The sequence below is a fragment of the Bombina bombina genome, chromosome 7, assembly GCF_027579735.1.
Source record: "Bombina bombina isolate aBomBom1 chromosome 7, aBomBom1.pri, whole genome shotgun sequence".
Classification (NCBI taxonomy): domain Eukaryota; kingdom Metazoa; phylum Chordata; class Amphibia; order Anura; family Bombinatoridae; genus Bombina; species Bombina bombina.
This window is the reverse complement of record NC_069505.1, coordinates 560,049,410-560,074,959: the sequence shown is the minus strand read 5'-3', so window position 1 is coordinate 560,074,959 and position 25,550 is coordinate 560,049,410. Positions and strand designations below refer to the sequence as shown.

Genomic DNA, 25,550 nt, shown 5'->3' with positions numbered 1-25,550 from the left:
AAACACAAATGATCAAATTTGTTTTTTTATTATAGTATTCTTTGTTGAAGGGATACCTGGTAGCGTGCACATGTCTGGAGAACTACATGGCAGGAAAAAAGTGCTCTTGCTGATGTATAACATTGTTAAAAAAAAACTGCTATGCAGTGCTTTTGAAACGTGCACACTCCTGAGTTACCTCCCTGTTTTTTTCAACAAAGGATACTAAGAGAAAGAGGAAAATTAGATAATAGAAGTAAATTGGAAAGTTGTTAAAAAAGTGTATGCTTTATCGGAAAAAAAAAAATTGTTTCATTTTCTTTTAAGTTATTTTAAATTGATAATACATTTTACAAAACAAAGAGTTGGTGAACATTCTTTTTCCTCTCAGCTTTGTCCCAATTAGACTGTGAAGCAATATTACACTATTTAAGTGCTCTTTTCTGTTTTCCTTTTGAGAAGTATTACTTTGGATACAAACTGTGGATTTTGGACTTCTCATTTGTTGAATATTATTGAAACATTTACGGCTAGATTTAGAGTTTTGTCGGTAAGGACCCGCGTAGGATTCTATCAGCCAATCGGAATTAAGGTAGGAATATTCTGATTGGCTGATGGAATCAGCCAATCAGAATCAAGTTCAATCCGATTGGCTGATCCAATCAGCCAATCAGATTGAGCTCGCATTCTATTGGCTGATCGGAACAGCCAATAGAATGCGAGCTCAATCTGATTGGCTGATCGAATCAGCCAATCGGATTGAACTTGATTCTGATTGGCTGATTCCATCAGCCAATCAGAATATTCCTACCTTAATTCCGATTGGCTGATAGAATCCTATCAGCCAATCGGAATTCGAGGGACGCCATCTTGGATGACGTCATTTAAAGGAACCGTCATTCGTCGTTCAGTCGTCGGGCCGGATGGATGTTCCGTGTCGGAGGTCTTCAGGATGCTGCCGCTTCGCTCCGGATGGAAGACCATAGAAGATGCCGCCTGGATGAAGACTTCAATCGGATGGAAGACCTCTTCTGCCCCGCTTGGCTGAAGACTTCGACCGGATCATGGACCTCTTCAGCCCCCCGCTTGGGCTTGGATCAGGACATCGGAGGAGCTCTTCTGGACCGATCGGAGAACCTGGCAGGGTGAAGACAAGGTAGGAAGATCTTCAGGGGCTTAGTGTTAGGTTTATTAAGGGGGGTTTGGGTTAGATTAGGGGTATGTGGGTGGTGGGTTGTAATGTTTGGGGGGGGGGTATTGTATGTTTTTTTTTACAGGCAAAAGAGCTGAAATTCTTGGGGCATGCCCCGCAAAGGGCCCTGTTCAGGGCTGGTAAGGTAAAAGAGCTTTTAACTTTAGTAATTTAGAATAGGGTAGGGCATTTTTTATTTTGGGGGTCTTTGTTATTTTATTAGGGGGCTTAGAGTAGGTGTAATTAGTTTAAAATTGTTGTAATATTTTTCTTATGTTTGTAAATATTTTTTATTTTTTGTAACTTAGTTCTTTTTTATTTTTTGTACTTTAGTTAGTTTATTTCATTGTATTTATTTGTAGGAATTGTATTTAATTAATTTATTGATAGTGTAGTGTTAGGTTTAATTGTAGGTAATTGTAGATATTTTATTTAATTAATATAATGATAGTCTAGTGTTAGGTTTAATTGTAACTTAGGTTAGGATTTATTTTACAGGTAATTTTGTAATTATTTTAACTAGGTAACTATTTAATAGCTATTGTACCTGGTTAAAATAATTACAAAGTTGCCTGTAAAATAAATATAAATCCTAAAATAGCTACAATGTAATTATAATTTATATTGTAGCTATATTAGGATTTATATTTATTTTACAGGTAAGTATTTAGCTTTAAATAGGAATAATTTATTTAATAAGAGTTCATTAATTTCGTTAGATTAAAATTATATTTAATTTAGGGGGGTGTTAGTGTTAGGGTTAGACTTAGCTTTAGGGGTTAATACATTTATTAGAATAGCGGTGAGCTCCGGTCGGCAGATTAGGGGTTAATAATTGAAGTTAGGTGTCGGCGATGTTAGGGAGGGCAGATTAGGGGTTAATACTATTTATTATAGGGTTAGTGAGGCGGATTAGGGGTTAATAACTTTATTATAGTAGCGCTCAGGTCCGGTCGGCAGATTAGGGGTTAATCAGTGTAGGCAGGTGGAGGCGACGTTGTGGGGGGCAGATTAGGGGTTAATAAATATAATATAGGGGTCGGCGGTGTTAGGGGCAGCAGATTAGGGGTACATAGCTATAATGTAGGTGGCGGCGCTTTGCGGTCGTCAGATTAGGGGTTAATTATTGTAGGTATCTGGCGGCGACGTTGTGGGGGGCAGGTTAGGGGTTAATAAATATAATACAGGGGTCGGCGGTGTTAGGGGCAGCAGATTAGGGGTACATAAGTATAACGTAGGTGGCGGTCGGCAGATTAGGGGTTAAAAAAATTTAATCGAGTGGCGGCGATGTGGGGGGACCTCAGTTTAGGGGTACATAGGTAGTTTATGGGTGTTAGTGTACTTTAGGGCACAGTAGTTAAGAGCTTTATGAACCGGCGTTAGCCCAAAAAGCTCTTAACTCCTGTTTTTTTTCTGCGGCTGGAGTTTTGTCGTTAGAATTCTAACGCTCACTTCAGCCACGACTCTAAATACCGGAGTTAGAAAGATCCCATTGAAAAGATAGGATACGCAATTTACGTAAGGGGATCTGTGGTATGGAAAAGTCGCGGCTGAAAAGTGAGCGTTAGACCCTTTTTTCAGTGACTCCAAATACCTGAGGGCGGTAAAAACCAGCGTTAGTAGCCTCTAACGCTGGTTTTCACGGCTACCGCCCAACTCTAAATCTAGGCCTTAATTATTTAAATTCATTAGCACATTTACTAATAACATACCCTTCCTCTCATTACTCTATTTACCCACTGTAGCTGCCCCTTTACCATATATATGAAGCTAGAGCCTCTCCCGCTCTTCCCTTCTTACTATCCAAAACCTACATTACATCCTAGTATCTGACAGACGCTCTTCACCCTGGGCATCTTTCTGCCCTGCACATCCCATATCCTCTGCTAGCATCTACATACTCTCCTCTGAATGACAGATATCCTCTTCCCTCAATCCCCACCCTTTGTGTACTTTTATTGATATGTTACGGGTAAAGTAAGAAATCCAGGTAATCCTAGGGTTACCCGGGTAAAAAAGGACATTACCCATTCGGCTGTAGGTAAAGCCCAATATACTGTAATTCCCCCATCTACACTATTTTTTTTGCCTCTGTCTGGGGGGTTGAAGGCGGAGGTATAAAAGATAGTGAAGATGGGGGAATTGCAGTGCATCGTATATATTGGTTTGATGCAGTGACTGAGGGGATTTGTTATCTTACATTGGGCTTTACCCACAGCCGCTTGGGTAATGTCCGTTTTACCCGGGTAATCCTAGGATTACCCAATATCTGACTTTACCCACAACAGTTATACTCATTAATTACTTTTGACTTTAATTATCAAAGCTAAATCAAGACTTGCTATACTGTAGTAACCCTGTCACTATACTCCACCTTTTAGTGCAACTTTCTTTGTGCTTTTGTTTTAAAGATTCAAGGTTTACTATTCCTAAAATCTTTTTTTCATATATCAATTCCATTCTTCTTCAGCCTTTTATCCTTGTTTGCTTCATCCATATTTTTCAAACAACTCAAGTTTAAATTGTAAGACTGAGAGCCTCTTTCTGATTTGCAGTTTATATAAAGGTGTATATACTATGACTGTTCCTCGTGGGCAGTACGTTCCTCTCTTTTATACATGTTAAGTATAATTTGTATTGTAAATGCTATCTTTTTAATACTTCAGTATATAGTGTTGTAAAAATGCATTGGCACTTAATTATAAGAATAATAATAATAGTCCAGCCATGTTTACCACTCACCACTCCTCTCTGTGGTTCCTCCCCAAAATTTCTTCACCTGCTCCTTGCACTTTTGTTCTTCCTGCTGTATTTCTTTCCTCATTTCTGGGTCTTTATTAAACTGAGTACTGATAGGTCCAGCATCATGAATCATTGCAACAAACATATTGTCAGTCTTGTCATACTCTACCACTGGCAGGCGGTTAAATGAAATCATGTAATAAAATGTCACATTTCCTCCTTCTGTGTCCCCAAAAGTGCAGAATGTAGTTTCTTGCAATATGAAACCTGTATTAAGAAAGGATAAATGTCAAAACAGCAAACACAATAACCTCACACAAGTGGGTTTTGGTTTATATATGCAACAATAGACATTACCATAAATACCATTAGGAAATTCTGCATTGCATATCACTATATTCTATATTCTCTATATAAAGTCAAGTTGATGTGATTTTTTTTTATATCCAAAAAAGGTGAGATAAGAAGCACAATGATAGAGGTTAAAAAACATAATTTATGTAAGAACTTACCTGATAAATTCATTTCTTTCATATTAGCAAGAGTCCATGAGCTAGTGACGTATGGGATATACATTCCTACCAGGAGGAGCAAAGTTTCCCAAACCTCAAAATGCCTACAAATACACCCCTCACCACACCCACAAATCAGTTTAATGCATAGCCAAGAAGTGGGGTGATAAGAAAAAGTGCGAAAGCATAAAAAATAAGGAATTGGAATAATTGTGCTTTATACAAAAAAATCATAACCACCACAAAAAAGGGTGGGCCTCATGGACTCTTGCTAATATGAAAGAAATGAATTTATCAGGTAAGTTCTTACATAAATTATGTTTTCTTTCATGTAATTAGCAAGAGTCCATGAGCTAGTGACGTATGGGATAATGAATACCCAGATGTGGATCTTCCACGCAAGAGTCACTAGAGAGGGAGGGATAAAATAAAGACAGCCAATTCCGCTGAAAATAATCCACACCCAAAACAAAGTTTAAATCTTATAATGAAAAAAAATTAAATTATAAGCAGAAGAATCAAACTGAAACAGCTGCCTGAAGTACTTTTCTACCAAAAACTGCTTCAGAAGAAGAAAACACATCAAAATGGTAGAATTTAGTAAAAGTATGCAAAGAAGACCAAGTTGCTGCTTTGCAAATCTGATCAACCGAAGCTTCATTCCTAAACGCTCAGGAAGTAGAAACTGACCTAGTATGAATGAGCTGTAATCCTTTGAGCGGAGTTTTTACCCGACTCGACATAAGCATGATGAAATCAAAAGACTTTAACCAAGACGCCAAAGAAATGGCAGAGTGCCTTCTGACCTTTCCTAGAAACGGAAAAGATAACAAATAGACTAGAAGTCTTTCGGAAATTTTTAGTAGCTTCAACATAATATTTCAAACTCTACTACATCCAAAGAATGCAACGATCTTTCCTTAGAATTCTTAGGATTTAGGACACAATGAAAGGAACCACAATTTCTCTACTAATTGTTGTTAGAATTTACAACCTTAGGAAAAAATTTAAAAGAAGTTCGCAACACCGCCTTATCCTGATGAAAAATCAGAAAAGGAGACTCACAAGAAAGAGCAGATAATTCAGAATCTCTTCTAGCAGAAGAGATGGCCAAAAGAAACAAAACTTTCCAAGAAAGTAATTTAATGTCCAGCGAATGCATAGGTTCAAACGGAGGAGCTTGAAGAGCCCCAGAACCAAATTCAAACTCCAAGGAGGAGAAAATTGACTTAATAACAGGTTTTATACGAACCAAAGCCTGTACAAAACAATGAATATCAGGAAGACTAGCAATCTTTCTGTGGAAAAGAACAGAAAGAGCAGAGATTTGTCCTTTCAAGGAACTTGCAGACAAACCTTTATCCAAACCATCCTGAAGAAACTGTAAAATTCTAGGAATTCTAAAAGAATGCCAAGAAAAATGATGAGAAGAACACCAAGAAATGTAAATCTTCCAGACTCGATAATATATCTTCCTAGATACAGATTTACGAGCCTGTAACATAGTATTAATTACTGAGTCAGAGAAACCTCTATGACTGAGAATGAAGCGTTCAATCTCCATACCTTTAAATTTAAGGATTTGAGATCCTGATGGAAAAAAGGACCTTGCGATAGAAGGTCTGGTCTTAATGGAAGAGTCCACGGTTGGCAAGTGGCCATCCGACAAGATCCGCATACCAAAACCTGTGAGTGCCATGCTGGAGCCACCAGCAGAACAAACGAGCACTCCTTTAGTAATCTTGGAAATAACTCTTGGAAGGAGAACTAGAGGTGGACAGATATAGGCAGGATGATACTTCCAAGGAAGTGACAATGCATCCACTGCCTCCGCCTGAGGATCCCTGGATCTGGACAGATACCTGGGAAGTTTCTTGTTTAGATGGGAAGCCATCAGATTCTATTTCTGGAAGTCCCACATTTGAACAATCTGAAGAAATACCTCTGGGTGAAGAGACCATTCGCTGCCCGGATGTAACGTTTGGCGACTGAGATAATCCGCTTTCCCAATTGTCTATACCTGGGATATGAACCGCAGAAATTAGACAGGAGTTGGATTCCGCCCAAACCAGTATTCGAGATACTTCTTTCATAGCCAGAGGACTGGTGAGTCCCTCCTTGATGATTGACATATGCTACGGTTGTGACATTGTCCGTCTGAAAACAAATGAACGACTCTCTCTTTAGAAGAGGCCATGACTGAAGAGCTCTGAAAATTGCACACGGAGTTCCAAAATGTTGATTGGTAATCTCACCATCCTGAGATTCCCAAACCCCTTGTGCTGTCAGAGACCCCCAAACAGCTCCCCAACCTGTCAGACTTGCATCTGTTGAAATCACAGTCCAGGTGGAAGAACAAAAGAAGCCCCCTGAACTAAACGATGGTGGTCTGTCCACCACGTGAGAGAGTGTCATACAATCGGTTTTAAAGATATTAATTGAGATATCTTTGTATAATCCCTGCACCACTGTTCAGCATACAAAGCTGAAGAGGTCGCATGTGAAAACGAGCAAAGGGGATCGCGTCCGATGCAGCAGTCATAAGACCTAGAATTTCCATGCATAAGGCTAATGAAGGGAATGATTGAGACTGAAGGTTTCGACAAGCTGAAACCAATTTTAGACGTCTCTTGTCTGTCAGAGACAGAGTCATGGACACTGAATCTATCTGGAAACCTAAAAAGGTTACCCTTGGTCTGAGGAATCAATGAACTTTTTGGTAAATTGATCCTCCAACCATGTTTTTGAAGAAACAATACAAGTCGATTTGTATGAGATTCTGCTAAATGTGAAGACTGAGCAAGTACCAAGATATCGTCCCAAATAAGGAAATACCACAATACCCTGTTCTCTGATTACAGACAGAAGGGGCACCGAGAACCTTTGTAAAAATCCTTGGAGCTGTTGCTAGGCCAAACGGCAGAGCCACAAACTGGTAATTGCTTGTCTAGGAAAGAGAATCTCAGAACTGATAGTGATCTGGATGAATCGGAATATGCAGATATGCATCCTGTAAATCTATTGTGGACATATAATGCCCTTGCTGAACAAAAGGCAGAATAGTCCTTATAGTTACCATTTTGAATGTTGGTATCCTTACATAATGATTCAAAATTTTTAAATCCAGAACTGGTCTGAAGGAATTCTCCTTCTTTGGTACAATAAAGAGATTTGAGTAAAACCCCAGCCCCTGTTCCAGAACTGGAACTGGCACAATTACTCCAGCTAACTCTAGATCTGAAACACATTTCAGAATGCTTGAGCCTTCACTGGATTTACTGGGACACGGGAAAGAAAAAATCTTCTTGCAGGAGGCCTTATCTTGAAGCCTATTCTGTACCCTTGTGAAACAATGTTCTGAATCCAAAGATTGTGAATCGAATAGATCCAAATTTCTTTGAAAAATCGTAATCTGCCCCCTACCAGCTGGGCTGGAATGAGGGCCGCACCTTCATGTTGACTTGGGAGCTGACTTTGGCTTTCTAAAAGGTTTGGATTTATTCCAGACTGGAGATGGTTTCCAAACTGATACCGCTCTTGTAGGGGAAGGATCAGGCTTTTGTTCCTTATTGTGATGAAAGGAACGAAAACGATTAGAAGACCTAAATTTACCTTTAGATTTTTTATCCTGTGGTAAAAAAGTTCCTTTCCCCCCAGTAACAGTTGAAATAATGGAATCCAACTGTGAACCAAATAATTTATTACCCTGGAAAGAAAGGGAAAGCAAAGTTGACTTGGAAGACATATCAGCATTCCAAGTTTTAAGCCATAAAGCTCTTCTAGCTAAAATAGCTAGAGACATATACCTTACATTAACCCTAATGATATCAAAGATGGCATCACAAATAAAATTATTAGCATGTTGAAGAAGATTAACAATGCTATGAGAAATCATGATCTGTCACTTGCTGCGCTAAAGCTTCCAACCAAAAAGTTGAAGCTGCAGCAACATCCGCTAAAGATATAGCAGGTCTAAGAAGATTACCTGAACATAAGTAAGCTTTTCTTAGAAAGGATTCAATTTTCTATCTAAAGGATCCTTAAAGGAAGTACTATCTGCCGTAGGAATAGTAGTACGTTTAGCAAGAGTAGAGATAGCCCCATCAACTTTAGGGATTTTGTCCCAAAACTCTAATCTGTCAGATGGCACAGGATATAATTGCTTAAAACGTTTAGAAGGAGTAAATGAATTACCCAAATTATTCCATTCCCTGGAAATTACTTCAGAAATAGCATCAGGGACAGGAAAAACTTCTGGAATAACTACAGGAGATTTAAAAACCTTATTTAAACGTTTAGATTTAGTATCAAGAGGACCAGAATCCTCTATTTCTAATGCAATTAAGACTTCTTTAAGTAAAGAACGAATAAATTCCATTTTGAATAAATATGAAGATTTATCAGCATCAATCTCTGAAACAGAATCCTCTGAACCAGAGGAATCATTATCAGAATCAGAATGATGATGTTCATTTAAAAATTCATCTGAAAAATGAGAAGTTTTAAAAGACTTTTTACGTTTACTAGAAGGAGGAATAACAGACATAGCCTTCTTAATGGATTTAGAAACAAAATCTCTTATGTTAACAGGAACAGGAGTATTAGATGTTGATGGAACAGCAACAGGTAATGTAACATTACTAAAGGAAATATTATCTGCATTAACAAGTTTGTCATGACATTCATTACAAACAACAGCTGGAGGAACAGATACCATAAGTTTACAGCAAATGCACTTAGCTTTGGTAGATCCAGCATCAAGCAGCGATTTTCCAGAAGAATCTTCTGATTCAGGCTCAATCTGAGACATCTTGCAATATGTAAAAGAAAAAACAACATATAAAGCAAAATTGATCAAATTCCTTAAATTACAGTTTCAGGAATGGGAAAAAATGCCAGTGAACAAGCTTCTAGCAACCAGAAGCAATAAACAATGAGACTTAAATAATGTGGAGACAATAATGACGCCCATATTTTTTGGCGCCAAAAAAGACGCCCACATTATTTGGCGCCTTAATGCTTTTAGCCCCAAAAATGACGCCACATCCGGTAACGCCAACATTTTTGGCGCAAAAACGTAAACAATTACGCAATTTCCGGCGACAAGTATGACGCCGGAAATAATTAGAAAAAATTTTTTGCGCCAAAAAAGTCCGCGCCAAGAATGACGCAATAAAATGAAGCATTTTCAGCCCCCGCGAGCCTAACAGCCCACAGGGAAAAAAGTCAAATTTTAAGGTAAGAAAAATTGAATTATTCATATGCATTATCCCAAATATGAAACTGACTGTCTGAAAATAAGGAACGTTGAACATCCTGAATCAAGGCAAATAAATGTTTAAACACATATATTTAGAACTTTATATAAAAGTGCCCAACCATAGCTTAGAGTGTCACAGAAAATAAGACTTACTTACCCCAGGACACTCATCTACATGTAGTAGAAAGCCAAACCAGTACTGAAACGAGAATCAGTAGAGGTAATGGTATATAAGAGTATATCGTCGATCTGAAAAGGGAGGTAAGAGATGAATCTCTACGAGCGATAACAGAGAACCTATGAAATAGACCCCGTAGAAGGAGATCATTGAATTCAAAATAGGCAATACTCTCTTCACATCCCTCTGACATTCACTGCACGCTGAGAGGAAAACCGGGCTCCAACCTGCTGCGGAGCGCATATCAACGTAGAATCTAGCACAAACTTACTTCACCACCTCCACAGGAGGCAAAGTTTGTAAAACTGATTTGTGGGTGTGGTGAGGGGTGTATTTGTAGGCATTTTGAGGTTTGGGAAACTTTGCCCCTCCTGGTAGGAATGTATATCCCATACGTCACTAGCTCATGGACTCTTGCTAATTACATGAAAGAAACATAATTTATGTAAGAACTTACCTGATAAATTCATTTCTTTCATATTGGCAAGAGTCCATGAGCTAGTGACATATGGGATATACAATCCTACCAGGAGGGGCAAAGTTTCCCAAACCTCAAAATGCCTATAAATACACCCCTCACCACACCCACAATTCAGTTTAATGAATAGCCAAGCAGTGGGGTGATAAAGAAAGGAGTAGAAAGCATCAACAAAGGAAATTTGGAAATAATTGTGCTTTATACAAAAAAAACATAACCACCATAAAAAGGGTGGGCCTCATGGACTCTTGCCAATATGAAAGAAATGAATTTATCAGGTAAGTTCTTACATAAATTATGTTTTCTTTCATGTAATTGGCAAGAGTCCATGAGCTAGTGACATATGGGATATCAATACCCAAGATGTGGATCTCCACTCAAGAGTCACTAGAGAGGGAGGGAATAAAAATAAAAACAGCCATATTCCGCTGAAAAAATTAATCCACAACCCAAAAAAATAAGTTTATTTTCATTTTTGAAAGAAAAAAACTTAAATCAAAAGCAGAAGAATCAAACTGAAACAGCTGCCTGAAGAACTTTTCTACCAAAAACTTCTTCCGAAGAAGCAAATACATCAAAACGGTAGAATTTAGTAAATGGATGCAAAGAGGACCAAGTTGCCGCTTTGCAAATCTGATCAACTGAAGCTTCATTTTTAAAAGCCCACGAAGTGGAGACTGATCTAGTAGAATGAGCTGTAATTCTCTGAGGCGGGGCCTGACCCAACTCCAAATAAGCTTGATGAATCAAAAGTTTCAACCAAGAAGCCAAGGAAATAGCAGAAGCCTTCTGACCTTTCCTAGGACCAGAAAATAAAACAAATAGACTGGAAGTCTTCCTGAAATCTTTAGTAGCTTCCACATAATATTTCAAAGCTCTTACCACATCCAAAGAATGTAAGGATCTTTCCAAAGAATTCTTAGGATTAGGACATAAGGAAGGGACAACAATTTCTCTACTAATGTTGTTAGAATTCACAACCTTAGGTAAAAATTGAAAAGAAGTCAGCAAAACTGCCTTATCCTGATAAAAAATCAGAAAAGGAGACTCACAAGAAAGAGCAGATAACTCAGAAACTCTTCTAGCAGAAGAGATGGCCAAAAGAAACAACACTTTCCAAGAAAGTAGTTTAATGTCCAAAGAATGCATAGGTTCAAATGGAGGAGCCTGTAAAGCTTTCAGAACCAAATTAAGACTCCAAGGAGGAGAAATTGACTTAATGACAGGCTTAATACGAATTAAAGCCTGTACGAAACAGTGTATATCAGGAAGTATAGCAATCTTTCTGTGAAATAAAACAGAAAGAGCGGAGATTTGTCCTTTCAAGGAACTTGCAGACAAACCCTTATCCAACCCACCCTGAAGAAACTGTAAAATTCTAGGAATTCTAAAAGAATGCCAGGAAAATTTATGAGAAGAACACCATGAAATGTAAGTCTTCCAAACTCTATAATAAATCTTTCTAGAGACAGATTTACGAGCTTGTAACATAGTATTAATCACTGAGTCAGAGAAACCTCTATGACTTAGAACTAAGCGTTCAATTTCCATACCTTCAAATTTAATGATTTGAGATCCTGATGGAAAAACGGACCTTGAGATAGTAGGTCCGGCCGTAACGGAAGTGGCCAAGGTGGGCAACTGGACATCCGAACCAGATCCGCATACCAAAACCTGTGTGGCCATGCTGGAGCCACCAGCGACACAAAAGACTGTTCCATGATGATTTTGGAGATCACTCTTGGAAGGAGAGCTAGAGGCGGGAAGATGTAAGCAGGATGATAACACCAAGGAAGTGTCAGCGCATCCACTGCTTCCGCCTGAACATCCCTGGACCTGGACAGGTATCTGGGAAGTTTCTTGTTTAGATGAGAGGCCATCAGATCTATCTCTGGAAGATCCCACATCTGAACAATCTGAGAAAACACATCTGGATGGAGAGACCACTCCCCTGGATGTAAAGTCTGGCGGCTGAGATAATCCGCCTCCCAATTGTCTACACCTGGGATATGCACCGCAGAGATTAGACAGGAGCTGGATTCCGCCCAAGCAAGTATCCAAGATACTTTTTTCATAGCTTGAGGACTGTGAGTCCCACCCTGATGATTGACATAAGCCACAGTTGTGATATTGTCTGTCTGAAAACAAATGAATGGTTCACTCTTTAGCAGAGGCCAGAACTGAAGAGCCCTGAGAATTGCACGGAGTTCTAAAATATTTATTGGTAATCTCGCCTCTTGAGATTTCCAAACCCCTTGTGCTGTCAGAGATCCCCAAACAGCTCCCCAACCTGAAAGACTTGCATCTGTTGTGATCACAGTCCAGGTTGGCCGAACAAAAGAAGCCCCTTGAACCAAACGATGGTGATCTATCCACCATGTCAGAGAGTGTCGTACATTGGGATTCAAGGATATTAATTGTGATATCTTTGTATAATCCCTGCATCATTGATTCAGCATACAAAGCTGTAGAGGTCTCATGTGAAAACGAGCAAAGGGGATCGCGTCCGATGCTGCAGTCATGAGACCTAAAACTTCCATGCACATAGCCACTGAAGGGAATGACTGAGACTGAAGGTGCCGGCAGGCTGCAACCAATTTTAAATGTCTCTTGTCTGTTAGAGACAGAGTCATGGACACTGAATCTATCTGGAAGCCTAAAAAAGTGACCCTTGTCTGAGGAATCAAGAAACTTTTTGGTAAATTGATCCTCCAACCATGTTTCCGAAGAAACAACACTAGTTGATTTGTGTGAGATTCTGCAGCACGTAAAGACTGAGCTAGTACCAAGATATCGTCCAAATAAGGAAACACCGCAATACCCTGTTCTCTGATTACAGATAGTAGGGCACCCAGAACCTTTGAAAAGATTCTTGGAGCTGTTGCTAGGCCAAATGGAAGAGCAACAAATTGGTAATGCTTGTCTAGAAAAGAGAATCTAAGAAACTGATAGTGTTCTGGATGAATCGGAAAATTAAGGTATGCATCCTGCAAATCTATTGTGGACATATAATGGGACATATAATGTCCTCGCTGAACAAAAGGCAGAATAGTCCTTATAGTTACCATCTTGAAAGTTGGAACTGTTACATAACGATTCAAAATTTTCAGATCCAGAACTGGTCTGAATAAATTTTCTTTCTTTGGTACAATGAATAGGTTTGAATAAAACCCCAAACCTTGTTCCTGAGGAGGAACTGGCATGATTACCCCTGAAGACTCCAGGTCTGAAACACACTTCAGGAAAGCCTGAGCTTTTACTGGATTTACAGGGATACGTGAGAGAAAAAATCTTCTCACAGGAGGCCTTACTCTGAATCTTATTCGATACCCTTGGGAGACAATGCTCTGAATCCAATGATTTTGGACAGATTTTATCCAAATATCCTTGAAAAACCTTAATCTGCCCCCTACCAGCTGAGCTGGAATGAGGGCCGCACCTTCATGCGGACTTAGGGGCTGACTTTGGTTTCCTAAAAGGCTTGGATGTATTCCAATTTGATGAAGGCTTCCAATTGGAAGCAGATTCCTTGGGGGGAGGATTGAGTTTTTGTTCCTTATTCTGACGAAAGGAACGAAAATGGTTAGAAGCCTTAGATTTACCCTTAGGTTTTTTATCCTGAGGCAGAAAAACTCACTTTCCCCCAGTGATAGTTGAAATAATAGAATCCAACTGAGAACCAAATAAATTATTACCTTGGAAAGAAAGAGATAGTAATCTAGATTTAGATGTCATATCAGCATTCCAAGATTTAAGCCACAAAACTCTTCTAGCTAATACAGCTAAAGACATGGATCTAACATCAATTTTGATAATATCAAAAATAGCATCACAAATAAAATGATCACCCAAAGAAATTGCAGGTCTGAGAAGATGACCTGAATATAAATAGGCCTTCCTTAGATAAGATTCAAGCTTCCTATCTAAAGGATCCTTAAAGGAAGTACTATCTTCCATAGGAATAGTGGTACGTTTAGCAAGAGTAGAAATAGCCCCATCAAACTTTGGGGATTTTTTCCCAAAACTCTATAGATTTTGCTGGTAAAGGATACAATTTTTTAAACCTTGAAGAAGGAATAAAAGAAGTACCTGGCTTATTCCATTCCCTAGAAATCATATCAGAAATAGCCTCAGGAATAGGAAAAACCCCTGGAGAAACCACAGGAGGTTTAAAAACAGCATTTAAACGTTTATTAGACTGAACGTCAATAGGACTGGTTACCTCAATATCCAAAGTAATTAACACTTCTTTTAATAAAGAACGCATATACTCTATTTTAAATAAATAAGTAGATTTGTCAGTGTCAATGTCTGAGGAAGGATCTTCTGACTCAGATAGATCCACATCAGAAGAGGATAAATTATTATGTTGTTGGTCATTTGAAATTTCATCAGCTAAATGAGAAGTTTTAAAAGACCTTTTACGTTTATTAGAAGGTGGAAATGCAGAAAAAGCCTTCAGAATAGAATCAGAAACAAATTCTTTAAAATTTACAGGTATATCATGCACATTAGAAGTTGAAGGAACTGCAACTGGCAATGTACTATTACTGATGGAAACACTATCTGCATGTAAAAGTTTATCATGACAACTATTACAAATGACATTCGGAGAAATAATTTCTACAATTTTACAGCAAATGCACTTAGCTTTGGTAGAACCGATATCAGGCAGCAATGTTCCAGCAGAAACTTCTGAGACAGGATCAGATTGAGACATCTTGCACAATGTAAGAGAAAAAACAACATATAAAGCAAAATTATCTATTTCCTTATATGACAGTTTCAGGAATGGGAAAAAATGCAAAAAGCATAGGCCTCTGATAGAGAAAAAAGCAAGAGGCAAACATCAATGGGGTATTGAAATAATGAAAAAAGTTTGGCCAAGTATGACGCACAACGTAACGTAAACTTTTTTGGCGCCAAAAAATAACCGGAAATGACACACTCGCGTCACTAATGACGCCACCGCGTGAAAGGTCGAAGTTGCGTCATAAACGTATCTTTTCGCGCCAAAAATATTTTCGCGCCAAGAATGACGCAATAAAGTTTGACATTTGACGCACCCGCGGGCCTAATACCCGCAAATGCAAGAAGTAGTCAATTGAAAAAAAGACTAAACCCCAGGTAAAAAATACATTTCTTAAAATGTTTATATTCCCCAAATATGAAACTGACAGTCTGCAGAAGGAAATACATGAACCTGACTCATGGCAAATATAAGTACAATACATATATTTAGAACTTTATATAAATGCATAAAGTGCCAAACCATAGCTGAGGTGTCTTAAGAAATAAAAAACATACTTACCAAAAGACACCCATCCACATATAGCAGATAGCCAAACCAGTACTAAAACAGTTATTAGTAGAGGTAATGGTAAATTGAGAGTATATCGCGTCGATCTGAAAAGGGAGGTAGGAGATGAATCTCTACGACCGATAACAGAGAACCTATGAAATAGACCCCCGTTAGGGAAATCATCGTATTCAAATAAGCGATACTCCCTACACGTCCCTCTGACATTCGCTGTACTCTGAGAGGAATCGGCCTTCAACAATGCTGAGAAGCGCATATCAACGTAGAAATCTTAGCACAAACTTACTTCACCACCTCCATAGGAGGCAAAGTTTGTAAAACTGAATTGTGGGTGTGTTGAGGGGTGTATTAATAGGCATTTTGAGGTTTGGGAAACTTTGCCCCTCCTGGTAGGATTGTATATTCCATATGTCACTAGCTCATGGACTCTTGCCAATTACATGAAAGAAACATAAATGTTATTCTTTAACTGTATACAACATCACATGTATTATGCCGTATCATAAAATGCCTCTCTGTCCACTGAGATAGATGACGCATTTCAGCATGGGGGCGTAGTCTTAGTTTTGACACATAGTCAAATCTAGCTATTTAAACATCTAAACCATCACCAAATGGTTAAAACCCTATGACATCATAGCATTCCTCCATATCGCTGATTACCTTCCACAAGGTTTTATCATATAATAATTGTTACTGTTCACATTTGTAAACACACAATTTTACCATGCAACATTATATTTTTTTATATTACAAAGTTACTAAACTACTAATATACAAAAATATAACAACACAAGATAGAAAAAGGCAAAGGGTTATTAGACCTCCTATTGCCTGCTGCAAATTCATTCTTTGAGTCCGACCTCACTGCCATTTTGAGACTGTTTTGAAAGTTAACTTTTCTATTGCTGTTCCCTGCAGTTAGCCACTAAGTGTATGATCTGATCATATGCCGTATATATCCATGTTTTTGTTGTATACTCGCAAGCACTCAACCTCAACTCAATACAGCTACTCCTAGAAATGTATCAGATCATACTTTGAGTTTAATCCCCTGAGAATCATAGTCCATAATTTAAAAATTCAGTGAATGTCTCTTTTGGCTAGGGTATTTTCTCTGCCCCCAACCTAGAAGGGGCCTTGGCCCTTTCAATAATTGTCCATCTAAGTGTATGAGGTTTTTTCTTGATGTTTCATAGTAAAGTGTTGAATCAATGGGGTAGTGAGGGTGCCTGACTTGATATTACAAAGGTGTTCCCTAATCCTGGACCTTATTTCTCGTGTAGTGAGGCCCACATACTGGAACACACATTCTGTACATGTTAGGAGTTAAGACCACAAAAGTAACATAGTAACATAGTAGATACATTTGAAAAAAGACTGAAGTCCATCAAGTTCAACCTATACAAATCTAAAATACTCCAGTTAAGCTTAAATAACCCCACTAAAAGGTGACTTATTTAATACTAGCAATCATATCCATGAATTTTGTTTATATACAGAAATGTATCCAGACTATTTTTAAATGTATCTAGGGTATTGGCATTCACTACCTCCTTTGGTAATGAGTTCCACAATTTTATTGCTCTTACAGTGAAAAAATGTTTCCGTTGCAGGAGATTAAATCTCCTTTCCTCCAACCTTAAATTGTGACCTCTTGTCAGAAACAATTTTCTTGGAATAAACAGAGCTTCTGCCATCTCTGAATATGGGCCTTGAATATATTTATATAAAGTAATCATGTCACCTCTCAAGCGCCTTTTTTCTAAAGAAAAGAGACGCAGTTTGGCTAGCCTCTCCTCATAGGTTAATTTCTCCAATCCTCTTATTAGCTTTGTGGCCCTTCTCTGAACTTTTTCTAGTTCTGCAATATCTTTTTTTGCAATCGGTCCCCAGAACTGCACTCCATACTCAAGGTGAGGTCTTACCAGGGCTTTATATAGTGACAGAATTATGCTTTCCTCCCTTGAATCAATGCCTCTTTTAATACATGCTAGTATCTTATTAGCCTTTGAAGCCGCTGCCCTGCATTGTGCACCCATCTTTAGCTTGTTGTTAGGAATTGTTAGCATGACCGGCGCCATTTTGTTATTAGCTGCCATTTTGTTTTAAGGCATCCACCTTGTCTAATAAACATTTTATTATAGCAGTCATTATGTAGTGAGAAATATGCTGATGTTAGTAAGAATTGTATTAGTTTTATTGGCCTTGCAAATGTTCCTGGCAATGCGCCTGGAAGTCTGTTATCTAGGTAAGAGGCCCAAACGACCTTGCTTTGGGCTGAGCTATGCGCCCAGATGTATTTTTGTTACTGTTATAAGAATTACTCCTTCATACTCCTCTTTCACTCAATTATTTCAATAACCTTCTTTTGTTCATGAAATATGGTATGATATGACGCGGTTATGAAGTGTCATCATGTTAACCCTATATGCAGTAACTGTCGCCTATAAGATGTGCCTTTCATCTTTCAATAAACAGAATCGTTTTTAGACTCATTGCTGCGTGGTCTGAATTCTATTCTCTTGGATATCCTTATCAAATACATTCATTTCCAGTTGAAACGGTGTGCTCCAGGCCAAGCTCTGACTGACACTCCCCCCCTGAAAACAACACCTAACAATTCTGGTGTCAGCTCGTGGGATTTACACTGGGTAAGTAGATGAGTGTTTTTTACTCTACTTTTCCCTCTGTGAATCTGAACCTAAATTTAGTTTTATAATAGGTGTTGGTTATATATGATAAGGGTTAAGGGGTTCCTGCAGTAAAGGAGCAGGGTTTTTTTTGCGGAGGTTTCAGTCCTGCCGGCATTTGTATTAACCCCTCTAGACAGGTTTACAGTCCTGTGCTAGTTTAGACAGGTGTGCAGTCCTGTCTGGTGAAGCGCGCAAGAGATAAAAAGTTAGCATGCATTTGACGGGAGGTTTTAAGTCCCCCGTGCAAGTTGGCATCGCTGTGTTGTGGTGAGTTTGAGTCTCATCTGTGTTGAAGTTTTCCCTATACATTCCTATAGTAGAGTTTTTGTTACCTATCACTGTATTTTAATTGGTATTTGGGGCTTTTGCTTGCTTGCTTTTATTGCTATATGATTGTGCTGTGCTGTGCTTAGAAGATATTAAGTGACTGTGCATTTTTATCAATGCTGCTGTTATTTTGCTGCTATTATTGTGTTGTTAAAAAATGGGGTCGGCTCATAGCAAAATATTTATAATAATGCATAGAGAAAAGGAGAATGTTATTGCATTTTTTTATGTCTACGAAGGGGTTAACAGTTTCATTTCAAGGCAGGGAGCTGTGCATGCTGAAGTTTTCTCCTGCATTCAGAGAAGTTATGAGTAGAGAAAGGGGGGGGGGCAGTGCTGTGTAATGAGTGTTGGTCTGTCGGTTCTCACTGTGTCTTGTATGACGTGTAAAAGATTTACTTTAAACCAAAAGATCTGAGAATGTATTATTCTGTTTGAAATTTGTTTGTCTCAATCTGTGGGGAAAATGGCCATTCCTTGCAAATTCGGACACTTTCAAATACATTTTAAATTTGGTGGAAAGTTAATCTTATTGTATTCTTAAATGTCTTTGCTATAATATGAAATATATGTTTTCCTGAAAGAGAGAGAGAGAACGTTAATGTGTTTTCTGTGTCACTAAAAGTTTGATGTATGTTGAAATTGCAAATGTTGGGAGTGAATTTATGGTATGCAAGTGGATATGAGCTTGTATGTGTATCGCTGTAAAAATGACCTTGGTGCATTTTTCTTTCGGAATGGTAACTATTCAGGCTAGTTTCTTAGCTAAGAAATCAGACGTTATAATGAGGTATTTGGAAGTTTTATTGTTGTAACTTGATTTAAAAGTCATATGTATGTTCTTAATTATTTGTATTAATAGCAGTTTTTAGTTTTAAGTGATATTTGTTGTATGCAAATAAAGACTGTCAAGTATGTTGTATTTGCAAGATTTGTGCAAGGAGTTAGTGGAAAAGATAAAATAAGGTTAGAAGCTGTATATCATTACATATATATAAAGTATTTGGGTCTGTTTCTGTTGCAAGTAAATTAATTCAGTAGACGTTTTAATATAAATGGGTATTACTTATTCTGTGATGGCTCTCATTTAAATATGCAGGTCATGATACAGTAAAGAAGTAGAATTTTTATGGTAAATAATACAAGTTTCCTAATCATGGCTAGGGTATACATATGTAATTTACATGATAAATGGTTAGTAGTGATGTCGCGAATAGTTCGCCTGCGAATAGTTCCCGGCGAACATAGCATGTTTGCGTTCGCCGCAGCGGGCGAACATATGCGGTCCGCCCCTATTCGTCATCATTGAGTAAACTTTGACCCTGTACCTCACAGTCAGCAGACACATTCCAGCCAATCAGCAGCAGACCCTCCCTCCCAGACCCTCCCACCTCCTGGACAGCATCCATTTTAGATTAATTCAGAAGCTGCATTCTTAGAGAGAGGAGGGACAGTGTAGCTGCTGCTGATTTAATAGGGAAATCGATAGCTAGGCTAGTGTATTCAGTGTCCACTGCAGTCCTGAAGGACTCATCTGATCTCTGCTGGGGACAGCACCCCAAAAAGCCCTTTTTAGGGCTAGAACATCAGTCTGCTTTTTTTTTTTTTTCCTGTGTAATCTAATTGCAGTTGCCTGCCTGCCAGCATGTGTGTCAGGCTCACAGCGTATACTGTGCCCACTTGCCCAGTGCCACCACTCATATCTGTTGTAACAGTAGTGTACATTTAAAAAAAACAACACTTTTTTGACTGTGAAATAATAGCAGTCAGTTTCCTTCACACGTGTGCGTTTCAGTGCCTGCCTGCCAGGGCACAGTGTCACACCAGTGCAACTCATATCTGGTGTAACAGTAGTGTACATTTAAAAAAAACAACACTTTTTTTACTGTGAAATAATAGCAGTCAGTTTCCTTCACACGTGTGCGTTTCAGTGCCTGCCTGCCAGGGCACAGTGTAACACCAGTGCAACTCATATCTGGTGTAACAGTAGTGTACATTTAAAAAAAAACAACACTTTTTTGACTGTGAAATAATAGCAGTCAGTTTCCTTCACACGTGTGCGTTTCAGTGCCTGCCTGCCTGCCACGGCACAGTGTCACACCAGTGCAACTCATATCTGGTGTAACAGTAGTGTACATTTAAAAAAAACAACACTTTTTTGACTGTGAAATAATAGCAGTCAGTTTCCTTCACACGCGTGCGTTTCAGTGCCTGCCTGCCAGGGCACAGTGTCACACCAGTGCAACTCATATCTGGTGTAACAGTAGTGAACATTTAAAAAAAACAACACTTTTTTGACTGTGAAATAATAGCAATCAGTTTCCTTCACGCGTGTGCGTTTCAGTGCCTGCCTGCCAGGGCACAGTGTCACACCAGTGCAACTCATATCTGGTGTAACAGTAGTGTACATTTAAAAAAAACAACACTTTTTTGACTGTGAAAAAATAGCAGTCAGTTTCCTTCACACGTGTGCATTTCAGTGCCTGCCTGCCAGGGCACAGTGTAACACCAGTGCAACTCATATCTGGTGTAACAGTAGTGTACATTTAAAAAAAACAAACACTTTTTTGACTGTGAAATAATAGCAGTCAGTTTCCTTCACACTTGTGCGTTTCAGTGCCTGCCTGCCAGGGCACAGTGTCACCCCAGTGCAACTCATATCTGGTGTAACAGTAGTGTACATTTAAAAAATACAACACTTTTTTGACTGTGAAATAATAGCAGTCAGTTTCCTTCACACGTGTGCGTTTTAGTGCCTGCCTGCCTGCCAGGGCACAGTGTCACCCCAGTGCAACTCATATCTGGTGTAACAGTAGTGTACATTTAAAAAAACAACACTTTTTTGACTGTGAAATAATAGCAGTCAGTTTCCTTCACACGTGTGCGTTTCAGTGCCTGCCTGCAAGGGCACAGTGTCACCCCAGTGCAACTCATATCTGGTGTAACAATAGTGTACATTTAAAACAAAAACACTTTTTGTGAAATAATAGCAGTCAGTTTCCTTCACACGTGTTGTTAACAGACCAGGGACCAGGTATATAGCAAACCTGATCTGTCTCTGACAGTTATCATAACAGCTTAGCAAATCGTGACAAGCAATATTTGCAGACAATAGCAATACACAGCAATATTGGTACAATATATGGGGGATATATATTAACAGGACAATTTAAACCTTAGACAATAATTTAACCCAATATTAGTGATTCAGAACGCATTGTAATATACTATGATTTAATTTACCACCTGTTCAATGTCCTGGGCTAATTTCAGGAATTGTTAAGAGATATAAATATCTATTAATACAGGGATACTTCACATTGATCACTACCAATATAAACAGTAGTCCTGGTCATTTAGTTGGTACATTAATCCTGATAGAGATATATTTGTTCTGAATAATTACCACCCTGGGTTCATACCGCAACAATTGCAAGTTGTAAAAATTATTACTATCACAAAATAATCAAATAGGAACGTCAGAGGAAATATTCATGCATGATGTATGATATTTAGACTATCCAAAAATACCAAATGTCAAACCAAGTACATGGTATATCACAAATATGCCATAATCATATACATTAACACAAGTGTTGTATCATACTATCTACCCATGCATGGTCTCTCATGTTAAACCACCCTGTAATCAACAATAGTGCCTGAACTAATTATTGTACTTGACCCTTGTGATACATAAACAAGGATCAACCATCTGATTGAGGAACCATAGATGTACTCTCAGTTTTCATTATTACAACTTCTTGATAAATTGCAAATTGCAAGGATTAATCGCTGCTAAGTCGGTGATCCAAACCCCTATTACCACTCTCTCCACTTTTGAGCTAACACTATTCCTGTGTTTTTAATGTGCATTGTTCTACATTTTTTTAAAGTTCCAATAAAAGTTATATTTTACATTTTCCTGTACACCTGCCAATTGTAACTCAGTCATATTCTACATTCAGGGAATTTGAGTGCTATAAATGTGTACATTTTCTGAAGACTTTGATCTTCTTTTGTTCTCTCATTAACCGGTACATAGCACCAACGTTTGCATCACGTAACATTAGGAGGAACACGTGTACGTTCATTTCCTCCAAGTTATTATTTAAATAACTATTACTACTAATTTATATTCCCTATAACCATCTCAGTAGTGCCATTGGGCCCCTTTTTCTCTTATCATATCTGGTGTAACAGTAGTGTACATTTAAAAAAACAATACTTTTTTGACTGTGAGATAATAGCAGTAAGTTTCCTTCACACGTGTGCATTTCAGTGCCTGCCAGGGCACAGTGTCACACCCGTGCAACTCATATCTGGTGTAACAGTAGTGTACATTTAAAAAAAAATACAATTTTGACTGTAATAGATTGAATAGCAGTTAGTTGTCTGCAAGCGTGTGTGTCAGGCCTACAGCCTCTACTCTGCCAACTTCTGCCAGTGCACAGTGCCACTCATATCTGTTGTCACAGTAGCTTGCATGCATAGTACCACTAATCAAAAAAAAAATGACAGGCAGAGGCAGGCCACCCCGCAGGGGCCGACGTGGTCATGGTGCTGTGATTCCCTTTGGCCCTAGAATAATGCCCAGTGTTCAGAGGTCACGTACCCTGAACTCGAACAGTTCTGAGGACATAGTTGACTGGCTAACACAGGACACCCAATCTTCTACAGCTTCCGCTCGGAACCTTGACGCACCATCCTCCTCCAGCTTAGCTTTGGGCACCTCTCAAGTTACCACTCGCCCACCTGCCGCCACCAGCAACACTAGCACCACAGCCGCTTCACTTGATCTGTCAGAGGAGTTATTTACACATCAGTTTGAAGAAATGAGTGATGCGCAACCATTATTGCCAGAGGATGTAGATAACAGGGATATGTCTCAGTCAGGCAGCATTACACACATGGACGTATGGTGTGAGGATGATGATGTTGTACCCGCTGCTGCTTCCTTTGCTGAGTTTGTCAGATACAAGTGAAGCGGGTTGATGATGACGGTGAGTCCGTGGATGTCACGTGGGTGCCCGCTAGAAGAGAAGAAGAATAGGGGAAAGTTCAGATGGGGAGACAGAGAGGAGGAGGGGGAGCACGGGGGAGGTCGTCGCAAGGAGCTAGTGGCACAGTCAGACAGCATGCATCGGCCACCCGGGGTCAGCCAGACAGCACGCCAATCAACACATGCTGTTGCCACCCACCAGAATGCCGTCATTGTAGAGCTCAGCAGTGTGGCATTTTTTTTGTGTGTCTGCCTCTGACAACAGTGATGCCATTTGCAACCTGTGCCAAAGAAACTGAGTGTGGGAAGTCCAACACCCACCCAGGTACAACTGCTTTGCGAAGGCACATGATCGCACATCACAAACGCCTATGGGATCAACACATGAGTACAAGCAGCAACACAAACTCAAAGCCGCCATCCTCCTCCTGGTCCAGCATCTTCAGCCACGGTCAACCACTGCTGCCCTCCTTGCCCCTCTAACCATCCGCCACTCCGTCTCTCGCCTTGAGCAGTTCCAGCTCATCTGCCCCAGTCAGGTGTCTCTCAAGGACATGTTTGAGCGTAAGAAGCCAATGTCACAAGTCACCCCCCCTTTCCCGGCATCTGACAGCTGGCTTGTCTGAACTCTTAGCCCGCCAGCTTTTACCATACAAGCCTGGTGGAGCCTGAGGCTGTTCAAAAAAATTTGTAGCTATTGGGACACCGCAGTGGAAGGTACCTTTGCACAAAAGGCAATCCCCAAACCTGTACTCGATTGTGCAAAAGGAAGTAATGGCATCGTATTGGCACACAGTGTTGGGGCAAGGGTCCATCTGACCACTGATTACCTGGTCTGCAAGCATGGTCAGAGGCAGGTATATCAACCTACACTGCGCATTGGGTAAACCTGCTGACATCTGCCAAGCATGGAATGCGTGGCTTTTGCAGAGGAGTTGGTGACACCGCCACGACTTGCAGGCAGGCCTGCTGCCCACCTCCTCTACTCATCCTACTCCCATCCTCTTCCATAACCTCCTCAGCTGAGTCCTCTTCTGCTGCTGCGTCTTGCTCACATCAACGGCACCCCCCAGCTCCCCCAGGTACTATTCCACATCCCGGATACGGCAGGTGTCACGCCGTCTGGGGTTGACTGCCTGAAAGCAGAGAGTCACACCGGACCAGCACTCCTGTCCGCCCTGAACGCACAGGTGGATCAGTGCTGACTCCGCACCAACTGGAGATCGGCAAAGTGGTTTGGGACAACGGAAGAAATTTGTTGGCGGCATTGAATTGGGCAAGTTGACACATGTGCCGTGCATGGCACATGTGTGTAATCTGATCGTACAACGCTTTTTGCATAAGTACCCAGGCTTACAGACGTCCTGAAAGCAGGCCAGGAAAGGTGTGTGGCCATTTCAGGCATTCCTACACGGCCATGGCGCACTTTCAGATATCCAGCGGCGAAACAACATGCCAGTGAGGCGCTTGATTTGCGACAGCCCGACACCGGTGGAATTTAACAACTCCTAATGTTCGACCGCCTGCTCCAACAAGAAAAAGCCGTTAACGAGTATTTGTATGACCGGGGTGCTAGGACAGCCTCTGCGGAGCTGGGAATTTTTTTGCCACGTTACTGGATGCTCATGCGCAATGCCTGTAGGCTCATGCGTCCTTTTGAGGAGGTGACAAACCTAGTCAGTCGCACCGAAGGCACCATCAGCGACATCATACCATTTGTTTTCTTCCTGGAGCGTGCCCTGCGAAGAGTGCTGGATCAGGCCGTAGATGAGCGTGAAGAGGAAGAGTTGTGGTCACCATCACCACCAGAAACAGCCTTATCAGCATTGCTTGCTGGACCTGCGGCAACGCTGGAAGAGGATTG

General features: G+C 39.8%; 1 protein-coding gene across 1 annotated transcript in view; it reads right to left on the bottom strand.

Annotated features, from left to right (window-relative positions):
* The window catches only part of LOC128636566 (HLA class II histocompatibility antigen, DM beta chain), a 64,120-nt gene that overhangs the window by 10,539 nt on the left and 28,031 nt on the right, over window positions 1-25,550 (bottom strand). Inside the window, 1 exon segment of the mRNA XM_053689560.1 lies at window positions 3,914-4,180. Within this exon segment, the coding sequence (XP_053545535.1) occupies window positions 3,914-4,180 (267 nt within the window).